The 19,153-nt window shown below is 34.9% G+C and overlaps 1 protein-coding gene across 6 annotated transcripts; it reads right to left on the minus strand.

The window, feature by feature from the left end:
- Positions 1 to 18,226, minus strand: LOC132192767 (slowpoke-binding protein). 6 transcript variants are annotated; one of them, XM_059612871.1, is made up of 12 exons: positions 18,091 to 18,226; positions 15,602 to 15,756; positions 13,858 to 13,928; positions 10,462 to 10,640; positions 9,772 to 10,043; positions 9,494 to 9,675; positions 8,931 to 9,129; positions 8,742 to 8,867; positions 8,566 to 8,645; positions 8,186 to 8,257; positions 4,425 to 4,791; positions 1 to 3,596 (listed from the first exon to the last, which is right to left on the minus strand). In XM_059612871.1, exons 2-12 carry the CDS (start codon positions 15,659 to 15,661, stop codon positions 3,465 to 3,467), a joined length of 1,740 nt encoding a protein of 579 aa, XP_059468854.1. In that variant the 5' UTR covers positions 15,662 to 15,756; positions 18,091 to 18,226; the 3' UTR covers positions 1 to 3,464. The 6 variants fall into 6 exon arrangements, with proteins under 6 accessions (XP_059468854.1, XP_059468853.1, XP_059468852.1 ...); XM_059612870.1 differs by lacking the exons at positions 13,858 to 13,928; positions 15,602 to 15,756; positions 18,091 to 18,226 and adding exons at positions 12,184 to 12,363; positions 12,716 to 12,998 and having other exon boundaries at positions 4 to 3,596; XM_059612869.1 differs by lacking the exons at positions 13,858 to 13,928; positions 15,602 to 15,756; positions 18,091 to 18,226 and adding exons at positions 12,184 to 12,393; positions 12,716 to 12,998 and having other exon boundaries at positions 5 to 3,596; positions 8,186 to 8,254.
- Positions 18,227 to 19,153: the final 927 nt, after the last annotated feature.

Here is a 19,153-nt window from a genome sequence, read left to right on the forward strand (position 1 = left end):
TATAAACATAAATTTTTGAATAAATTTCACAAAAGCATTCTTCTTGTAAATACAAATCTACTTAATTTCATTCACGCTGGATTTAATCAGAAGGAATTCATATTTCATTTTAAAAAGCAGCAAAGGAATTAATATTACAGAGAAATGACTAAAAAATTTCGAAATGCTGCCATTGTTGTTTGCTTCACATTTCAATTTCCTTTTATTTGCGCACGAGAGCGCAAATAAAGACTTTGTATATAATGTAGCTGTTGCAGCAGTTTGTGATTTCTTCGAGAGGCACCCGAGAGTGTGGGTGTATTTTATATATACAATATTGATTGCACGTGTGCGCGTGATATGCATGCTCAAGAGCGTACTCACGACGCGGTTTCTGCTGAAAAAAGAATTTTTCTGTGGTGATTGCGAGAGTTGGCTTTTTTTGTATTTTTTTATCCCATGGCTAAAAGCTCGTTTTCATTCAGATATAGAAGTATAACATGGGAAAACGCGGTGGAAAATATTATACAAACATAAGTACTTGCCCGAGTTTACATTTCCCAGATCGATCCGACTCTGCACTGATAAAAATATTTTTTATAAACATTTCCTGCGCGAAAACATGGAACTCGTTTTAACTTTTTTACATTAAAAAACGCCGAGCTCTCGTAACGCACCTTTTCACAAAGGGAGAAAAACTGCGATCGAAGTGGAATGAAAAGAAAACGAGAGAAGGCACAATGGCCGAGAAAGCGGCCGACAAAAGAAATGACATGCAAACGAGTATTCTCCGTCTTTCTTTTTCGTTCTTATTTCCTTTGTATTCTTTTAAAAAGGGGCGCCTGCAGCTCTAATGAGAGAACAGGCAGCCGTTTAATCAAATTTTTCATCGATCACCAGAGCGCACAAATTTGCACCACACTTTTCTTACTTAGACCCTTCTAATTAGAAGAGGACTTGGTATCGCTTTCGTACGTTTCAATTTATTCTGCGAGCAGAATTGAAACTTCGTAACGTATTCGGAGAAACTTGAATGGTTTCGCATTTGACTGCAAATTGAATGGAATTGTGAAACACATACCCACTCACAACACGATTGTTCTGGAAGTTTGCAATTTCCATAAAATTGTTTACATGAAAGACTGACAGGATTATTATTCACTATTTATTAACTTCTAAATAAGTATTTTTCACTTGTTTTCGGAAAATTTAGTGAATATTGCACACATTAAGAGTTTCAGAAAGACAGCAGCGTTGATTTCAATTTGTATTTGAGGATATTATTCAGAAAAACATAAATTTTTACAGATTATTCTTAGGTATTTAAATTTTAAATTGTATAAGAGTTTGATATTTTGAATTTAAGGAAAAAATGCTTCACAAAAAGATTGTTACTTGTAGCTCATTATTCATATGCAGGACAAGAATTCGGTATTTGATTTACATTTCATTATAGTTTATATTATTTATATTATTTTCATAAATTGTATTGATTTTTAGCATAAAATCTGATTTTTAGCATAAAATCCAATTTTTACTTGTATTCAGGTCACCATCAATTGTGTATTATTTACAACCCAGATGATACAGAATTATAATATCGGCGAAAACAGTTTAAGAATCCCTTTCCAATTTTGCTTAGAGCTGAGGATACTCATTGAAATCTAAAGTTTAATTTTCATAAAGCAAGAGCAGGTGTATTTTATTTATATTACTAATAAAAGTAAATAAGCTTGTTCTGAGATGAATTGACTTCTCTATTTTTATTTCATTTTAATACTATGTAGTTTTTTTCCTTTTTGTGAATCAAATTTTTCATGAAAGGGCTAACTTACAATATGAATTTCTTTTTTTTATTTATTGTAGAAATTTGGAAAGTTTTTCTGCATTTTAAAAATTTTAATAAAAAATTAACTGTTTGGTTTCGGTTTGAGAAAAGGGAATTCAATTACAATTTTATGAACGCTATCAAAATTAGGTCAATCGCTAAAGGATTCAGCTCGTTTAGAAGTTATCCAACAACAAGTCGATTTGCATGTGAATTCTCAAACAATATCGCAGCCCCGGAGAAAATAAAACGCGACCGATGAAGGAAAAATGTTCGAAAAGTTTTTCTTTCGGCGCGCTGGCATTTGCATGCAAAGAGACACTTTTAAACGCAGGAAAACTTATTTCTGTTGTTTCCCAAAACGGAATGTAGGCAAAGAAGCGTGTTTGTATGCAAAACCGGAGGGACCAAAAGGAGTGCGAGGAAATTCGTCGGCCTAGCTGCCAAGCGCAATATCGGGCGACAGAGTTTTGCTGGCAAATCCGTTGGTGGTGGTGTCACAACAAAATGTGTCTTCTAATCCTGTCGTGCGGCTCGTTTTAATATAATATCGCCGCACGTCAAGCCGAACGCGCGTTAAATTTTGCCAACGCACAGAGAGCTCAGGAGATTTCCTCTTCTTGCCGTTCAATATAATCCGACCTGCGGCTTAATTACTTTTAAATCCCAGCCATCAAGCTTTGCACGGAATTTTTGTCGTAACTTTTTCCTCCAACTCTCCCAGGCAATCAGTTTCGCGGATTATGCAGATACAACAAATTTTCTAATTTTATACCACTTAAAGCGAAGAAAGTTACTAATTAGTCTAACACAGTTTACGTCCTATAACAATGCAAAGTGTCAGTCAAAAGTCAATTGATTGTGTTGCAGTTTTAAGAGGAAATCTAACAACTATCGACTTTGCTACAGAAGTGGATACAGTGTATAAAAATCTTTGTTTAATTTGATTGAAAAGTATAAAACTTTCAGGTTTGATTATATTTCATGGAAGGTTTATTCTGCCTCTATCTACTTCAATTATATAAAATAAAGAAAATTAAAAAGAAAATCTGGTTTTAAAGAGCGATTAAAATAATAAAAGCTAAATTTTATTTTGTAATAATTTTCATTACATTTAATGAAAGAGTAGTAAAAATATTCATAAATTTAAAAATTAATAAATTTTATTTTCAATAATCTGAATTAATTTTTTCCTTTCAAAAATTTATTTTGCATTGCTCAAATCTAAATTTGGAAAAAAGGAAAGTAAGCATAAAAATTAAATAAAAATAACTAAAGATATGTGATTTAAATTCTTTAATAATTTCCATTGCGCTATTATACAAAAATTCGTAATTTTCGTTCAATTGAAAGACAGAAATGTTCAGTTCAGATGTATAATAACAAAGCAGAGATGTTTACCAATTTTAGAAATATATTTCCTAATCCTAACTCTCTATTTTACTATTTTCTTCACACCATGGTGTAGATCCGCGAGGGGTAGATTATCGTACAAAAAGCGCCGAGGAACAAAACGTGCTCGGGATGGAACGGATTTCCGCAAGTGCAGCGGGACGTATATTTATATAAATGTAAAGATGCGTGTATGTTTTTCTTATCCGTTGGGACGGTGTGTTTTTTTTCGTCGAGAAAACCAAGAGTGTATTTTTTCTACATGTTAATGCGAGGCCAAGCGGCGGGTGAGACAGGAGGTGGCGGTCGTTTTTCCATTCGGGGTGCTGACGTTGGGCGGCCGGTTTGCCAGGACATGCGCGTGCTGGTGCAGATGCAGACTCAGCCCTCGGTGCTCCTGAACATACAGCGAAAAAACGCGGTGAGATTTATTGATCTTATTAAGTGGCCAAATATTTCATCGCAACAATGCAGGCCGGCTATTTATTTAGCCGAGGCAATTTGCGAGCCTGCTTTTTGCGCCGACGCTTTTCTATTACACGAACGAGCCCGCTTCTTTTGTCCCTCGTGGCCGTAATCAATTTTGTGCATGCGGTTTGCGTCGTTAAATTAATTGAAACTGGCGTTCGGAATTTAGCTCTATGCGGATAAGTTTAAATAAAACAAGAAAATATTATATTTTCCTCCATCGGAATCATTAAGGCACTTTCAAAGACCGATTCAATTTATCTTTGATGGTATCAAAATGTACCAACATGCGTCTAATGTCGATATCGCGTGAGGGAAAAACGGAAGCGTCGCTCGTAAGTAATTCAGGCAGAGAGGTCAGGTGGTGTGTGACAAATAGCTTTGAGTGATTTTATTTGTTCAATAATATGTTTTACAAATTATGGAGGAGTCGGACTATTGGTTTGATTATTTTCAAAAGAGGGTTTCAATAAAGAGCAATTTAAATATTACTTTTGATTTTTAATTAAAACTACGATTTATATCTGTGCTTTTTTCCCTGCTTATTTAAATTTTTAGCATTTTTTACATCCATATATTGTTAAGTTTAAATAAAAACTGAATAACTTGCAGATTTTACATGTCAGTTAAATTAAAACTGAGCTGCCGGGAATGTGTTAAAATTTGATTTAAGAAATTTTGTAATAAAAATCTTCAATTTCATCCTCAATTGAACCAATTTTTATTTCGCAATTCATTCTTTCTTCTTTAAACTTGCCTTTGGAACCGAGAAGTCGTCGGCGTTCGGATCATCATGGACGGGCGTGGGTGGTGCGTTGTCCTCGGTGTCCGGCGAGAGGACGGAGCTTGTGTCCAGGCTGCAGGCGGACAGCAGCAGCAGGCTCATTGATGCGTGTGGTGTTGCGTAAAGCGATGAAGCGGATGCATAGAGGGGCGATCGGCCGCCGCGCAGACCAACACCCTCCTCGGGGGCGCTTTCGGGGGCACCTTGGGCGGGCACCGACGCACCCCCAACAGCACCTTCGAGCTCGGTTGCTTCGCGAACGGCGGCAGGACTCGCTGCCGCAGAGGGGTCGGATGATGTGGGACTGCTAGTACTACTGGAAGAGGATGAAACACTGCTCCTAGAGGGGCACACCGAGAGGACAGGCACAAAAGTTCTATGTTAATTATATCATTCAACTATTTGGAAAATTATTAACGGTTCTAGCAAACAAATTTTTCTGATATTTCACTTTTCAACTACTGATTGTTCTAAAATATTTATTCTGGTACTCTTTAAACACTTTGAAATTTAATAGTTAATTAAGCAACAAAACCCCATAATTAAAATTACCACTTTTTATTAAAAAAAAACCCAAAAAATCAATAATGATAATAATAGGAAGAAGTTTTTATGTTTTTAAGAACTTCTTATTTTGGCTACAGAAATATTTTATACATTGTTAGACTAATACAAACATTATTATCTAAGCATGAGTTTTCAGGTTACGTTTAACCTTTTCTCTTATGAAATATATTAGCGTATTTTACAGAAGCTTGAACTTCCTAATCTTGCTTGATACAATCTTGATTAACTAATTAAGCTTCTAGCTCTATATAATTTCTGCTCAGAAATGATTTTAAAAATTAGGAAAATCAGCCTGTGCGGCTTTGAAGTTTTAGATCTAACAAAGCCTGTTTAGCGAGCGATCAAAATCTGCAAGTGTCATGACGTGGAAAGCGCGTCAAATTGGATGGAACTCGTAAGATTAAAGAGATTAAGCCATCCGAAGGCAGCTGGGCCCCCCTAAAGCCTCATCTGGAGAGTTCTGGGCTATACGTCGCCAGTCACTAATGTCACTATCAATTTGCTAGCACAGATTTTTATGAGAATTAATTAAAATTTCTAATCACGAATCAATCAAAAAGATGCTTAAATTTGAATTAAATACAAATGATTTATCAATTTTAGTCATGGTTTTTATTTATTCTCATTAGAATTTTCAAAATTAATTTGTAATGTAATATTCAATTAAATTCAAAATATTTAATTTTCAACATTACAAAAAAAATGTTGGAATTTAATTTCTTTAATTTAAAATGTTAATTAATTAACCTCTGTAAATGTATTTGATTTTTGGCTTATTAAATTCTCCCAAGCTTGTTAGTATATTGAGAAGTTTGCGCTGCATTTCAGATTTAAACTTTGGCCCGACCAACGCTCTTGGTTTTGAGTCTCAAGTTGCCTTGTTTTACAATTAGACGGGCACATAAAACGCGACCGCTCTTTGAAACGAATTAACTCCACCGCGAGGTAGAACCGAAACTTTTAATGAAGGAGGAGGAAACTTTGCTAGCAAATGGTCCGAGAGTAAAGGGCCATTCATCATTTCGTTCACAAGAGACACCCCCGCGAATTTCGCGCCCCAGGCATTACATTTTATATATGAAACATTTCCACTTTCAAACAAACAATCGCGGAAAATGCAACGAGAGACTCTCATTGCGAGTTTAATTAGAATTGCGAGAGTAAATATGTATGTTTTTAGAAAGGAGCGATTTGAATTCCCCGGCAGGGCTGCAATGCGCCGAGCTCCATCAGCGGCATGATTGATGAGGCGTATTTACAGATGAAAACGGTGGGGAGGTGCGTATAATAAATAATATGCCAACATTAATTTTGGAAGCTGTGAAAGGAAGCGAAATTTCCAAGGCACATCGCCAGCCAGGCAGAAAGAGTGAGAAAAGAGCAGTGAGACAGTTGAGCAAGGCATGCGTCTACTTATTCAGCAAATATGTCAAAAGATAGCCGCGTAACTAGAACTTAAACTTTTCTTGCACTATACCTCTAGTAAACGTCCAGATCGCCAGAGTAGAATCTGCACAGCGCCGAAACGAAATGAAAACGTTGAAGGAAAAAGAAAAATAACTTTGATGAAAAGTAAAGTTTAACCACAATTTATTAGAAGGGGAATTAAAATTTAAAAATGTCAAAATAATAAAAAATAAAAGAGAAGGAAAACTGGTTAATAATTGAAACCACCAAAGGATTAACATTATAGATTTTGATATTAAAATAAAATATTTTTAAAAACAAATTAAAAATATATTTAATATTAAAACCACTTTTCAACCAAATTTTATCTCCCTTAATACATAATGGATAATCAATCACAAAAGAATTAGAGTTTTGCCTAATTCAAGAAATTAAAAAAAAAAGTAATAGCTGACTTTTTTATCGATCATAAACCAAAATTACTATTCATCTTTGGTGATTTGAGTTGCGGGTCAAACAGAAAAAAAAACTAATAAATTAATCAAAATAATTCCCATGGGCAGTTTTTGTACAAATATCCAAGAAAATTATACTAGCATTAATACTAAACTATAACTCACACAACATCAAACTCGTCATCGAGTGTATTTGGTTTATATATTTCTTCAGAAGCACAGAGTTTTTTTTGGTTTAATTCCCAAGCACCGGCTGAGATTAATTTTATTTTGCTGTCTTACATACACACAACAAGCGCTGGCACACAGAGATTTGTGTATTACAGGACCGAATTAACTTTTTGGGTATACAAAGCACGCAGTGCGTCACAGAGTTTTTTCAGATAGTTCGCAAATAAAGCAGCATAATTAAGGAATAAAAAATATATATCTTTTGGTAAAATAAAATTCACAGAAGAGGAAATAATGTTACAAAAATAAACGGAACGAAAACTTACTCGCACAAAGAAAAGTGTGTGCGTGTGTGAGAAAGTAGGAAATTCCACCATTTGGAGAGATACACACAGGAAAAAATAGAGAGAGATACACAACAAAGTTAGCAAAAATCCTTTGATGGATGATGGAGAGGCGGATTTAGATTGAAACTGAGGAAAAGAAAGGAAAAATTGAGCAAAGAAAAGGCGCAGCAATCACGATATTTGACAAACAAATGGTGACAGAGTGCCAGAAGAGTGTAGCAGAGGAATTTGAAAAGTGGGCCATGTTCGTGAGAAATGCCAATTCCACTTCTATTCTCGACATATTAAAAATTACATTTTGCTCTAGCTTGACTTAGCAAAAATATGTTGTGTAAATATCTATCTTAATTTTAAGCTCTAGATTTCTTTCAATAAGAAGTATACATCTGCAAAAAATTTTCAATTAAAAAAATTCTATTATTATTCCGACAGAAATTATTTTTTCACTTTGGTCCAAACAACTCTGAACAGCTACACGTTTTTGAACAATTATTTTTAATATACACGGTTTCGCTTTCACAATTCAGGCACCACCGCAAAATGTTGACTTGGTAATGGGGATGTGTGGGTGACAATATATGTAGATTAAGCATAAATTTGGAGCGGTTAGTATAGTAATGTATATGCATGTAGAGTATATAGTGCGTCCCTTGGCCAGTATTATAATTAATGTAAATGTGGAAACATCTCTTTGGAGGATGGACAGAGGAGATGCAGTAAATGTCATTAGCAGTAAAGAGAAATGCTCTTGTGGCGTTTCTTGCGCAACAGAGCTCTGAATCCATACCTGCGACTGTGACCTGGGGAGCCGCCAGGGACCACCGACTCGTAGGTCGACACCGATTGCGGCCTTGAACTTCTGGAAGGAAACCAACCCCGGTTAGATTGGAATACAGGAAATTATTAGACACACAAAAATACTGCGGGAAAACTCAATGGAAAAAAATCAGTGATTAATTAATTTTCTTTAATTGGAGAAAGTTAAATTTAAAAGTTTAAATTTAAATTAGATACTTGAAAATTTAATGTAAGAAATTGAAGGTTTATGATTCAAGATTTATGTTAAAATTTTCAATTGACATCAAAATTTGAAGTTATTTTTTGAATTTTTCATCTTTTTTATAGTATTATAAATTATAATTATATACTTTTAATTTAAAGTCTGACCTTTTGCTTCCGTTTTGGTGCAATCTGACAGCTGTGAGCAACTCTACTACGGACTCTGTCAATCGTGGCTGAAAGGTTTGCTGCAAATAAGGCGCAAGTGGGCGCACGGTTTATTAACATGTAATATCGAGCACTTGTAGAGCAAACGGTGCAGAACAAGAAGTCGATTTACTTACAGGTAAAGGCATTGCCCTCATCTCGCGCAGATCAATATTTCTGAAATAATCACACACCGATATTTCTTTGACGGAGGGAATTCTGCCACTGGGGTGGTTGAAAATGTACTCGAGCACGCCCAATGCCTAGTAAAAGGAAAATTATTATAAAACAAGAATTTCTGGATAAAACGAATATAATTTTTTTACCTGGGGGTTGTCTTGAATGTCGGCCAAGTGACCTGGTGTGGGCTGCGGGGTGCAAAGCTCGTACCCCGCACACATTTCAAAGAGGACGTGGCCAAAGCAAATTGAGTCCAATGCGGACGGATCAGACCTGGCTCGTCCCCAAATGACAGGGTGCACCCTGGATGAGAGGCCGAGCAGCGTGTTTTCAAGACCAGTTAACCTAAAATTTAACCAAAAAGATGTTAAACAGTCAATAAATACCACAAATTTTTAAATTGAGGTTTACTATAAATATGATTTTTTAAACTCAAAGTAATTTTGGCAAGCAAAAATCTAACTTTTTGTTAACAAATAGCTTTGTATAAAAATATATAATTTATTTTTATTAAAATTTACATAAACTGGGCAATAAAAAAGGTTCTGTCAAAAGTTTTTGCTAAGTTCTTGCATAAAAATATTGTTAATCAAAAACTGATTTAAACACGCATTATTTTAATTTAAAAAGAAATACATTTTTTTTATGTTCCAAAAATTTTCAGGTTATAATATATTTAACTATCTGCATGTAATTATTTTGTTCTAACCTGGCAGCACCGTTTTGCAAAATTATGTTGCCAGAGTGCAAGTGGCCGTACGACGGAAATCCTCGTTCTTTCAAGAAAATGAGCGCCTCCAAAATCTGCCTGCCAATGCGCTGCACTTGGGACGCAGACATGCCGCTGCTTCTCTGGGCATATTTCAAACCCCAGTCCTCTTGCCAGCTGCTCTGTAATTTGGGTGGTTTTTATTGTTACAGCTTTTCTCTTGTTCTTTATTTCCTTCTTTTTGAGTTGTTAATTGCACTACTTTCAAAGAGAATTACTTTGTAAATGAAGTCCTTGAGGCTGCCTTTTTGATTCAGCGGCAACACAGTTACCACTTGGTTTTTGCCACTGAGCTCAACAAAATCCACGTCCAGGATGGGGTAAATGTACGGGTGCTGGAGGGAGACAAACAAGTCCTGCAGGGTCTCCCTGCTTGCTTGGGTGCAACTCAGGGGGCTGTTCGAGCCTCTGACCTGCAGCAGGCTCAGTAGCCGCTCCGTTTTGATTGATGTGTCTTTCACGACGAACCAGTGCTTTTCCAGACGAGATCCTGCAAAGTAATGGACAATTTTATAAATCCGAACTTGAAATTAATTGGTTTAATTTATTTTAATGAAAATTTCAGGTTTCAGTTAAATACACGTTATAAAAATTCAAATATAATTAATTGATTTTAATATTTAAAATTCATTCTTATTGATTTTTGTTTCCTTTTAGTCCATATAATAAAATAAATTGCTCTTTCAGATGAAATTCGTGAAATTTTGAACTCGTATTTAGCATTATTTTATATTTTTATTATTTCTGTTTCATTCCTAATCAACAAATTCTAATTGGAAATTTATTTACAGACTTAAAAATTTATTATATTTTTGTTCGTAAATAGTTTAATATAATTAAGTGTAAGTTTAAAAAAAAAAAATCCATTGACCATTGAAAAGCAAGAGCTTTTGTCGTTCAAATTATACCAATGTCACTGAGCTGCTGCTTGAAAATGTATCTGTTGGAGTTGTACAGATACTGTTGACACTTGAAATTGGCCTTGTCTCTGGTGGCCGACCTTTGGGCCTTGTTCTCCATTTCCAGTCGCTCCTGCTGGTGGCCATCGTCTTCCAACGCTGAATATTCGTACCGTCCATTTCCATGTCTGCAAATTATACCAAAATATTACAATCCACCCACCCAACAGTTTGAAAATAAGCAAAATCTTGAAGCATTAATTTAATATAACTCATTGTCAGTTTATAATGTAAATAATAATTATAATTATCTAAAAGTTTCATTTGCATCATGTGGATTTTTTCCTAATAATTGAAATCTCAAGTGGAGAAAATAAATCTAAAAAATTAAAAATTATGTAATGTTTTTACAACTTCCATATTTTTCCTATTTAACCAAAAAAGAAGAGAGTTTAAATAACTCAATTTTTTAAAATTTAAAAATAATTTTCAACTATAAATTGGTATAAATAATAAAAATTTTACATTTTAAAATATAATCATAAAATATATCAAAAATGTAAGTAAATAGTAAATTTTATTTAAACAACTTTATTATCTATTTTGACAAAAACACTCATTTTACCATTAGCTGAAAAAAAAATTATCTGTCTTTCCCAAGCCAGGATTAAATTTTAAATGCTTGCTATAAATTTGTTATACTACCGCTCTAACATTTGCAATTCACAGTTATGAAAGCGAGTCATGCATGTGAATCTGAAATGGCCCATTCGCGTGCACTGACACACATATTAACACTCGCCAGCGTAATACTCTTAGGCCCACTATTTCCCTTGCAAATTCCGTCGGTAAACAAACCCGAATATATATTTTCGCCCTCATTAGTCATGCAACAAATTTCAACGCACGTCAATGGAAGGGTATATCGTGCGCGTGCAAGAGTGTAAATACTAATCGTGTTACGCCGCCGAGCATAAATCAATTTGCAGGCAAAAAAAAAGAGTGGGAAGCCTAAAAAGGAGCTGCTTCCGCTGTTTCGAGCAGAGCAGTCTTTCGATTTCCGCTTCGTGGCTAATTTTAAATTACAGCTTTCCGATCCGCAAGCACCCGGGGAATTTAATCTGAGAATTAATCTCGCTCGGCGTTATTCAAGCATGGGTTTATCTCTCAAGATTCTTTTTTCTTTGACGACCCGCTGCTACTAAATTGAAAGGGAAAATCGCTTTTCATGATGGTTTGATGTTTAGAAACAGATATAAAGAAGATTGACAAAAACGTTCTCAACACAATGCGGGCTCTAGTTAAATTTGCATGAAATTCATTATGTTTGCTAAAACAATATTTAGGTTTCCCCACAACCACAAAGTTATGACAGAGTTGAAAAAATGTTGCATTAAATTATGGTTGATTTTTTTCAAATTTGTCTCTACCAAATCAAAAATTTAATTATTAATTTTTATATTGAATATCTGAATCAAACCATTTCCAACCCAAATTTTTGGAAATATTTAATTGAAGATTAGCTACATTCTCTATAAAAAATAGATTTGGCAATCAGGTGGACTAATATCAATACGGAAAACAAAATTTTTGAACTGTCCTTAAAAAGGTACCAATTTAAAATTCTTTAAAACTTCATACAATGCAAATGATATATTTTTTTTCTCAAGGGAGACTTCATAAATATGCAAAAACTCGTCATTTTTATGTACATCTGGCCAGTTCGGGTACCTGATTTCCAGAGGAGGAGAATTGGTCAAACTTTCCCTCGAACTGCCACCGCTGCTATTGATGGTCACACAGCCCAAAAGACGAGCCAAAGCCGGCACCCGCGGCCTTTCGATCGCCTCGGCCCCTCGCAAAGGTGAGTGTTCGCACATTTCCTCCATGCTGGAGGCTCTCAAAGAACTTCTGTGACGGTGTTCGGGATCAAATTGTATGCTTAAAAGTTTAAATTAAAGCTACACTCTATATTTCTGTCTCTCTAAAATGGATTTATGGATCTATGGAACAATGAATATTTATTTGACATCTGATAAAAAGATACAAATTTCTAGTTTTAGATACATATTAAATTTTAAACTTAAAATAATGTTGGTACTTGAAAAAGAAAAAATTGAAAACTTATAATCATCATTGATCAAGTTTTTTTTTTAATTTTCTAATTTATGTATCAAATTGAGATAATTGGGAATTTAATTTAGTAACTCTGCAAAGTTTTATAAATTCTAAATTAAATCAAAATTATTTTATCTATGTGTACCTGGCACTATGTCTGGGGGAATTGGTGGGGCTGGAGGCCCCACTGGAGGCCACGATGGCCACAGCCGTTCGAAGGGAGCGGCCGTCGAACTCGGCCGCAGACTGCGTGCGTCGACAATTGAGAGGCTTTTTTCGTTTCCTCGGAACGTGGTTGGCAGACGCTTTCATTTGGCAAAAGCGGTCGTGGCCCGTGAGCTCGAGTTCGGACGGGTGATTTTCGGCGGCCGCTGCCTTGCGGGCCTGCATCTTGCTGTACAGCCCGAACATGGTGCCCGTGAGGCGGCCAAAGCAGCACTGCTCCGATTTCTCGGCACGGAATTATTTTGTATTTGCTCTGTCTTGCTAATTAGGCAGTGATAGGGCTTCGCGCCAACCACTTGGCCGCTTATTTTCATACCGGGCCGCGCTTGTTAATGGCCTTGGTGACCGACTTCAATAGCCGCCTATCGAACAAAAAGGGTTGGTCGAAGCTCGCGGACACTGACGCCTTGTTTTCAACCTTTGTGAGATTAATGCTCCTTTGTTTCACACCCCGATATTGATTAATTTTTTATTTTCATTCAAAGAGGGGTCAATTAATTTTTTATAACCATCATGATTTCCGTGAACTACTCCGAAAGTTTTATAAATCAAAGAAATAGGTTTGCAAACGATCTCTAAATTTAATTTACATATTTAAATAACAATTAGTTTAATTTTTATAGTTTGGGAAATAATATCTTCAATGAAAAGAGATCGATAAACTGCCGCACAACGCGCCAATATTCTTATCTAGTTGGCGACAAAACTTTCCGCCAATAAACTTTCTCAATATTGAAAAAGAGTATCAGATTGTTCGCCCGTTCTTTTATCCTCTTGCCAAGACTTTCTCGAGCCAAAAGTCGGAGTAAAACCAAGCGTAATAATCAAGCTTATTCATTCAATACGTGTAGGGCTTGACTCGTCCGAGCAAATAAATGCAATATTCAATTCCGGTAAATGCTTACCACACTGAATGTTAACGGGGTGAGAAAATCATGGTCGCGACAAATAGCGATCGAGTGCAAATCAGAAAAGTATAACATGCAAAGTGCAGTAGCTTTTTTACGGTGTGTGGCATTTAGTGAGACGTGCGTGCATGCAGTAGATAGGATTTAAAATCACCTGCACCGACAGACCCACCACGTGATGGCAGCGAAGAAGCCCAAAACGCAAACGGCTGCCAGAGCTGCGATCTGAAAGAGAGACAGACGAAAAAGAATAATTGATGAAAACGTGCGCACAGTCGTTTTACTTGTCAAATTAGAGAGCTTAAAGCTCACACACAGCAACTGTCAAAAGACTTTTTTAGTTATAAAGTGTTTAGCCAATGAAATTATTTTTAGTAGCGTAAATTATTTTCAGATTTAAAATTTGATTCTTCAAAACTTCAGATCTGATTTTCTAATAGTCCTTGGCGTACAAAGAATTAAAAAAAAATCCTAGAATACGTGGGCTCTGTTTTTCTATGGAAGTCGTCAATATTTTTTGTTATACATTATTAGAATATTGTGCATTTTTAAATTTTGTATAATATAAATTTTGATTTCAAGATATTTTGTCAAAGATATTCTTCCAAAATTGAGCTAATATCATTTCTATTTCATCGTATTTATTAAATTTTACATGCAATATTGTTTTTCCGATCCTGGTTTACTATTTTCTTACAAAATTTAAATTTGAATCTGCTAGAAAAATTTCAACTTTGACCTTTGGGTCCTTTGGTATCTCTCCTTATCAGGGAGCTACATGACTAGGCCGAAAAAACTTTTTCTCCTGCATTAATCAAGATCTAAAGTTAAAAGGGGCATTAGCAGCGGCCTTCCTTCCGATCGTAAAAGACGGCGCTCCAAAGTAAAGCCTCTTTTCTGAGAAATCGTTCTGTTTGGCCCAAACCACTTCTTGAGCAATCGCGCGGCCGAACGAAAACACGTCATTTGAAAGGGTTACGGCTAGATAGGAGCGAGTATAATCAATAATGAGTGGGGTCGTGCGAAAGAGTGCCTCGTTTGTTTTGCCAACAACCGAGATTTTCTTTCATCGCCGAGAGACGCGCACACGCATCGGATTACAAAGTTATGCAACCTGCGCGGGTCAACAGGCGAGCCGGCTGCATAATTGCATTAGTGGCAGGCGTTCTCTCGCTTGTGCAAACTGTTTCTTCGCTCATCACGTTAGGAACAAATGGGATGCGAGAGTGTGGAGATTGATTTCTATTTTTATAAACTATGTTGCTTAAAAAAAGTTCATGAAAAGGAGTGATATTTAAATTTTAATTCAAATGCAAATGCTGCATTGGTTGCTTAAAAATTTATGGAAAATTTTATAAATTCGAAGTTTTGTACTATGTTGAGATTAATAACTTTTCTCTGCGAAATTTTTTGTTCGAATGCAACCTGATTGATATTTTTAATGAAATTAATAAAAATCAAATTATCAATTGAGAATTAATAATTACAATTTTATTATTATTGAATAATTCCAATTCATATGTAAACGATTACATAGTAATATTGTGTGAAAAACTGAAGTGCTTAAAAAAAAGAAATTAACTTTTTCAATTAAATTGTGTCTGCTTTTCTCAATTAATTGCAAGCTATAAATATGTCAAAGAAAGTATGCATAATATATTTATCTGTATTTTTACAAATCAATAATAAACTCTTCCTTAGGAAGCCTATCTAATATAATTGTTAGGGGCTATCTCTTATTTTCAAATGGCACGCTAGTCATGTTCAACTGTCTTTCATTGAAATAGATTACCCACCACTGAAAGAACAGGCCAAATTAGAGATCAGCCTAGCGATAAATTGGAGATCGACGGCCGCTCAACCCCTCTGGAGAGTTAGGACTAATTTATTAGACTCACCCAGTGGAAGGAGGTGAAAATGCCGGCAGGTGCCAGGTGGTTGGTCTTCTCAAGCGCCATTATCACTATTATCTCGAGGTGTGCGACTCCTTCAGCAGTCGCACTCCTTGAACAAAAGATCGTCTTCTGATTCGGCGCCTACAACTCGTCTGCATCTGAAAAACAAAATTTTAAGTAATTTGATGATTAATTATCAATAATCATAATTACACATAGATTTAATTAGTTAAAAAGCGTAGCATCAAAACTTAAAAAATATATTATGTTCAAAAAATAATTGTAATTAATAATAATTGACTTTAATTAGTAACTAATTGTTTTTATTGTTTTTTTTTCATTTTATTTATTTTCCTTGTTTTTTTATTTTTTTTTAAAATCATATTTTATGAATTTAATTGGCAAAATCAACACAAAATTTCACTATATTCTAAATAAAAATACATTTTAATATACGCTAAAAATATTTTTGTTTTGAAGATTTCAAAATAATAGCCGCACATTTTTACTTCAAATCTATAAAAATTTTTTTGGTTTGTTTCAGATCTTCATTTACAATTTATCATTTTGAAAGTTGAAACAGCTCTCTCGCACTCACTCACCAAGTCGCCAACAAAGTACAAATTCTTCCGTCTGCTCACCAAATTAAATTTGGCCGCTTTTGCTCTCGCTCCGGCAGCACGGAATAAAAATTTAAGGTCCAGATTGTCTTGGCGAGAACTTTACAACTTGCTCACTTTGGCAGAGAATACGCAAGTTGGAGGGAAAGTCGAATGAGTTGAGTGCAGCGCACACACTAAACTCTGCGGGTTGAGTGTTCTGGCTGTGTATGTATGTCTTTGGCGCCGCCAAAACGGATCAATTTGAGTTAAAAATTAACGAGAGAGCAGCGCATGGGGCGAGTGGGAGCCTTCCAGGGAAAAAGAGGACGACATGACTGGACGCGCGTGACGGAATTTTGTCTTTCACCCTTTAGGAGAAAGAAAAAGCAGGGGACACTTAACAAGCACGCATGCACGAACGAACAGGAGGAATTTAGAATTTTATGGTGGAAGAACAGAAAAAGTCTTAATTAGTTTGCAAAATTTTCATATGAACACTTTTTTAGTGGGATTTTGCTAGAAATTCTATAATTCTATTTAACATTGTAATTTTGTTTTTATTTTTGTTATTAAATTTATGACGGCAAAAAGTCATCCTAAAATTATTTTTTTGCTCTATCATTAGATTGGAATTCCTACGAGGATAAAAAAACAGTGACTATTGTTAAAAGTTAAAATTCCTTAAATGCAGCGTACGTACCTCAAAATAGTCCACAAATTAAAAAGAAAAAAGGTTACTTTTGACAAGCGTTTGAAAAGTTACTTTTAATCCGACAAATAATCAGAAGCACACAATTTTCAAAGATTTAACATTTTTAGAATGAATTTTATATACTTTAAAAAGACTTGAACATCTCTAATAATTTCTTATAAAAATATAACTTTTTACTCCTATTCCTGTTATTTTATTTTTTTTTCTTCTTAATATCAAATTTATTATAAAATTTCCTAATAACCTGCCAGCATTTTTTATAAGGAAATTATGTGGATTTTTCTGTCTTGAATGGCTCTTTAAAAGTTTTTGAAATGCGTTTTTCCAAGTGCATCAAATACGTGTTAGATTTTTTCCTCGGAGAACAATGCGAAATCTTCTTCTTTTTTCTGATAACAATGAGGCCATTGTGCGGAGTTGAAGAGGACTCATTATCCAGCGTCTACGGTTTCTTCAACAACCCCGTCAGATATATGCGGTGACACGAAGAGTGAGGCAACTTTTAATTACTCATGCATGACCTATCAGTAATTACAGCGGTGGCATGGCTTGCTGCCGTTAACTAATTGGGAAAGGTTTTATGCTGAGACGACCAAAGTGAAAAGTCTTTTGTCAAGACTGAGTTTAATTTGAGTATGAAGGTTGTGAGGTAAAGGTAATGCATAAATATTAATTTACTACCATAGCAGCTGACAATAATTTTCTTTTTTTTGAATTTAAATAAATTAATTTTCTTGCTGTTGTTAGAAGCAAATTCAGTAAAAATAGCAATTAAACATTAAAATTAAACATTAAAATTCTAGTTCAACACTAAAAATGTTGTTAAAAAAAATTATTTAAACTAAAAATATTATTTTTAATAATAAATAATATAACCTTTTTCTTTTAAAAATTTTCCATCTTTTTTAAATATAATGCTGATAAAAATTTATTCTAATAGTCTTATCTAACCCTGCTATAATACTTCCAATATTATGATAATTACGGTACGATAGACAATTCGTCATAAAATACATTTCAATCCTTTCTATCTTGATACGACTTAATTGGATTCATGCATGTTGACTGTTGACTTGATAATTATGTGATTATGCGTTATTCTCCATGCGTGTTTCAACCGCAAATACTGCGGCATTGTTGCAGATGCACTTTTTGAGCGGGGCCACGTTCAAACTCACCTTCATCCACGGCCGCCCCGGGCTAATCGGCCGCGCCACTGACGACTCTGGCCGCCTGTGTGGCCGCCTCTTGAGCTGCAAGAAACGCGTTAAACCGTTTCAGCTGGCAATCGAGCCGTGCGCCTTCATCTCGCCGTGTGAAAACTGGACCACCTCGACCAGCATCCCCCGACTGCGGCTGCGCCACCCCCGAATCATGCACCCTTGCATGGAGTGTGCGGTATATTCCGACTATTCCAAGAAGTGCGCCAAGGGCCACCCGTATACGTGCACAACGGCCCCGAAATTCAAGGTTGAATATGATATTAAACGACTTATACGTTTTATAGAGTGCACGTGAAGAAATGAGATTTTTTATCAAAAAGGGGAGACGAGTGTATAGAATAGAATATAATTATACCGGAATATACGTCGCACAAAGTAGTTATATTTTATCAATGTCATATTCATAATATTGATTACAAATTTGACACACACACAAAATATTAGGGGGAAATACACTTTTTGCAAAATCAATATAATAATTATTTTGATTTGAATTGCGGAATAAATTGCATTTTTTCAAACTTAACTTAATATTCGTTTTAATTCAATCTGTAGTTTCGCTGCTGTATGTCGCTTAAATAATAAATTAGCTGTGCGTAGGAAAAAGTTTCAAAATTAATTTAATTAAATTATTTATTTATCTGATTAATTTATTCTCCATTGAAAAACACAGCATCTTACATCAGGTCAATACACAGAAATTAAATTAATATAAACTTGATCAAAATTAATAATTAATATTTCTTTACCATCATTTTTTTTATCTTAAATACTTTATTTATATCTTACTATATATTTATACTTATTTATTATTGTTCACCTTTGGTTAGTCGGGTTGTTGTTGTTGTTGTTGTATTTTGATTTAATTGGCTATAGTTAATACCATTTAGCCAGGTCTTATTTATGTTGGTTTAATTTTTACTAATAGTTGTATTTACACTTAGTCGGGTTAGTCGAACATTTTATTTGGCATATTTTATGTGGTTGGCAGTTCTTAGTGTCGAAGTCAAAACATGTA

This window comes from Neocloeon triangulifer, unplaced genomic scaffold (genome assembly GCF_031216515.1).
Source record: "Neocloeon triangulifer isolate White Clay Creek 2 clone unplaced genomic scaffold, ASM3121651v1 ptg000003l, whole genome shotgun sequence".
NCBI lineage: Eukaryota > Metazoa > Arthropoda > Insecta > Ephemeroptera > Baetidae > Neocloeon > Neocloeon triangulifer.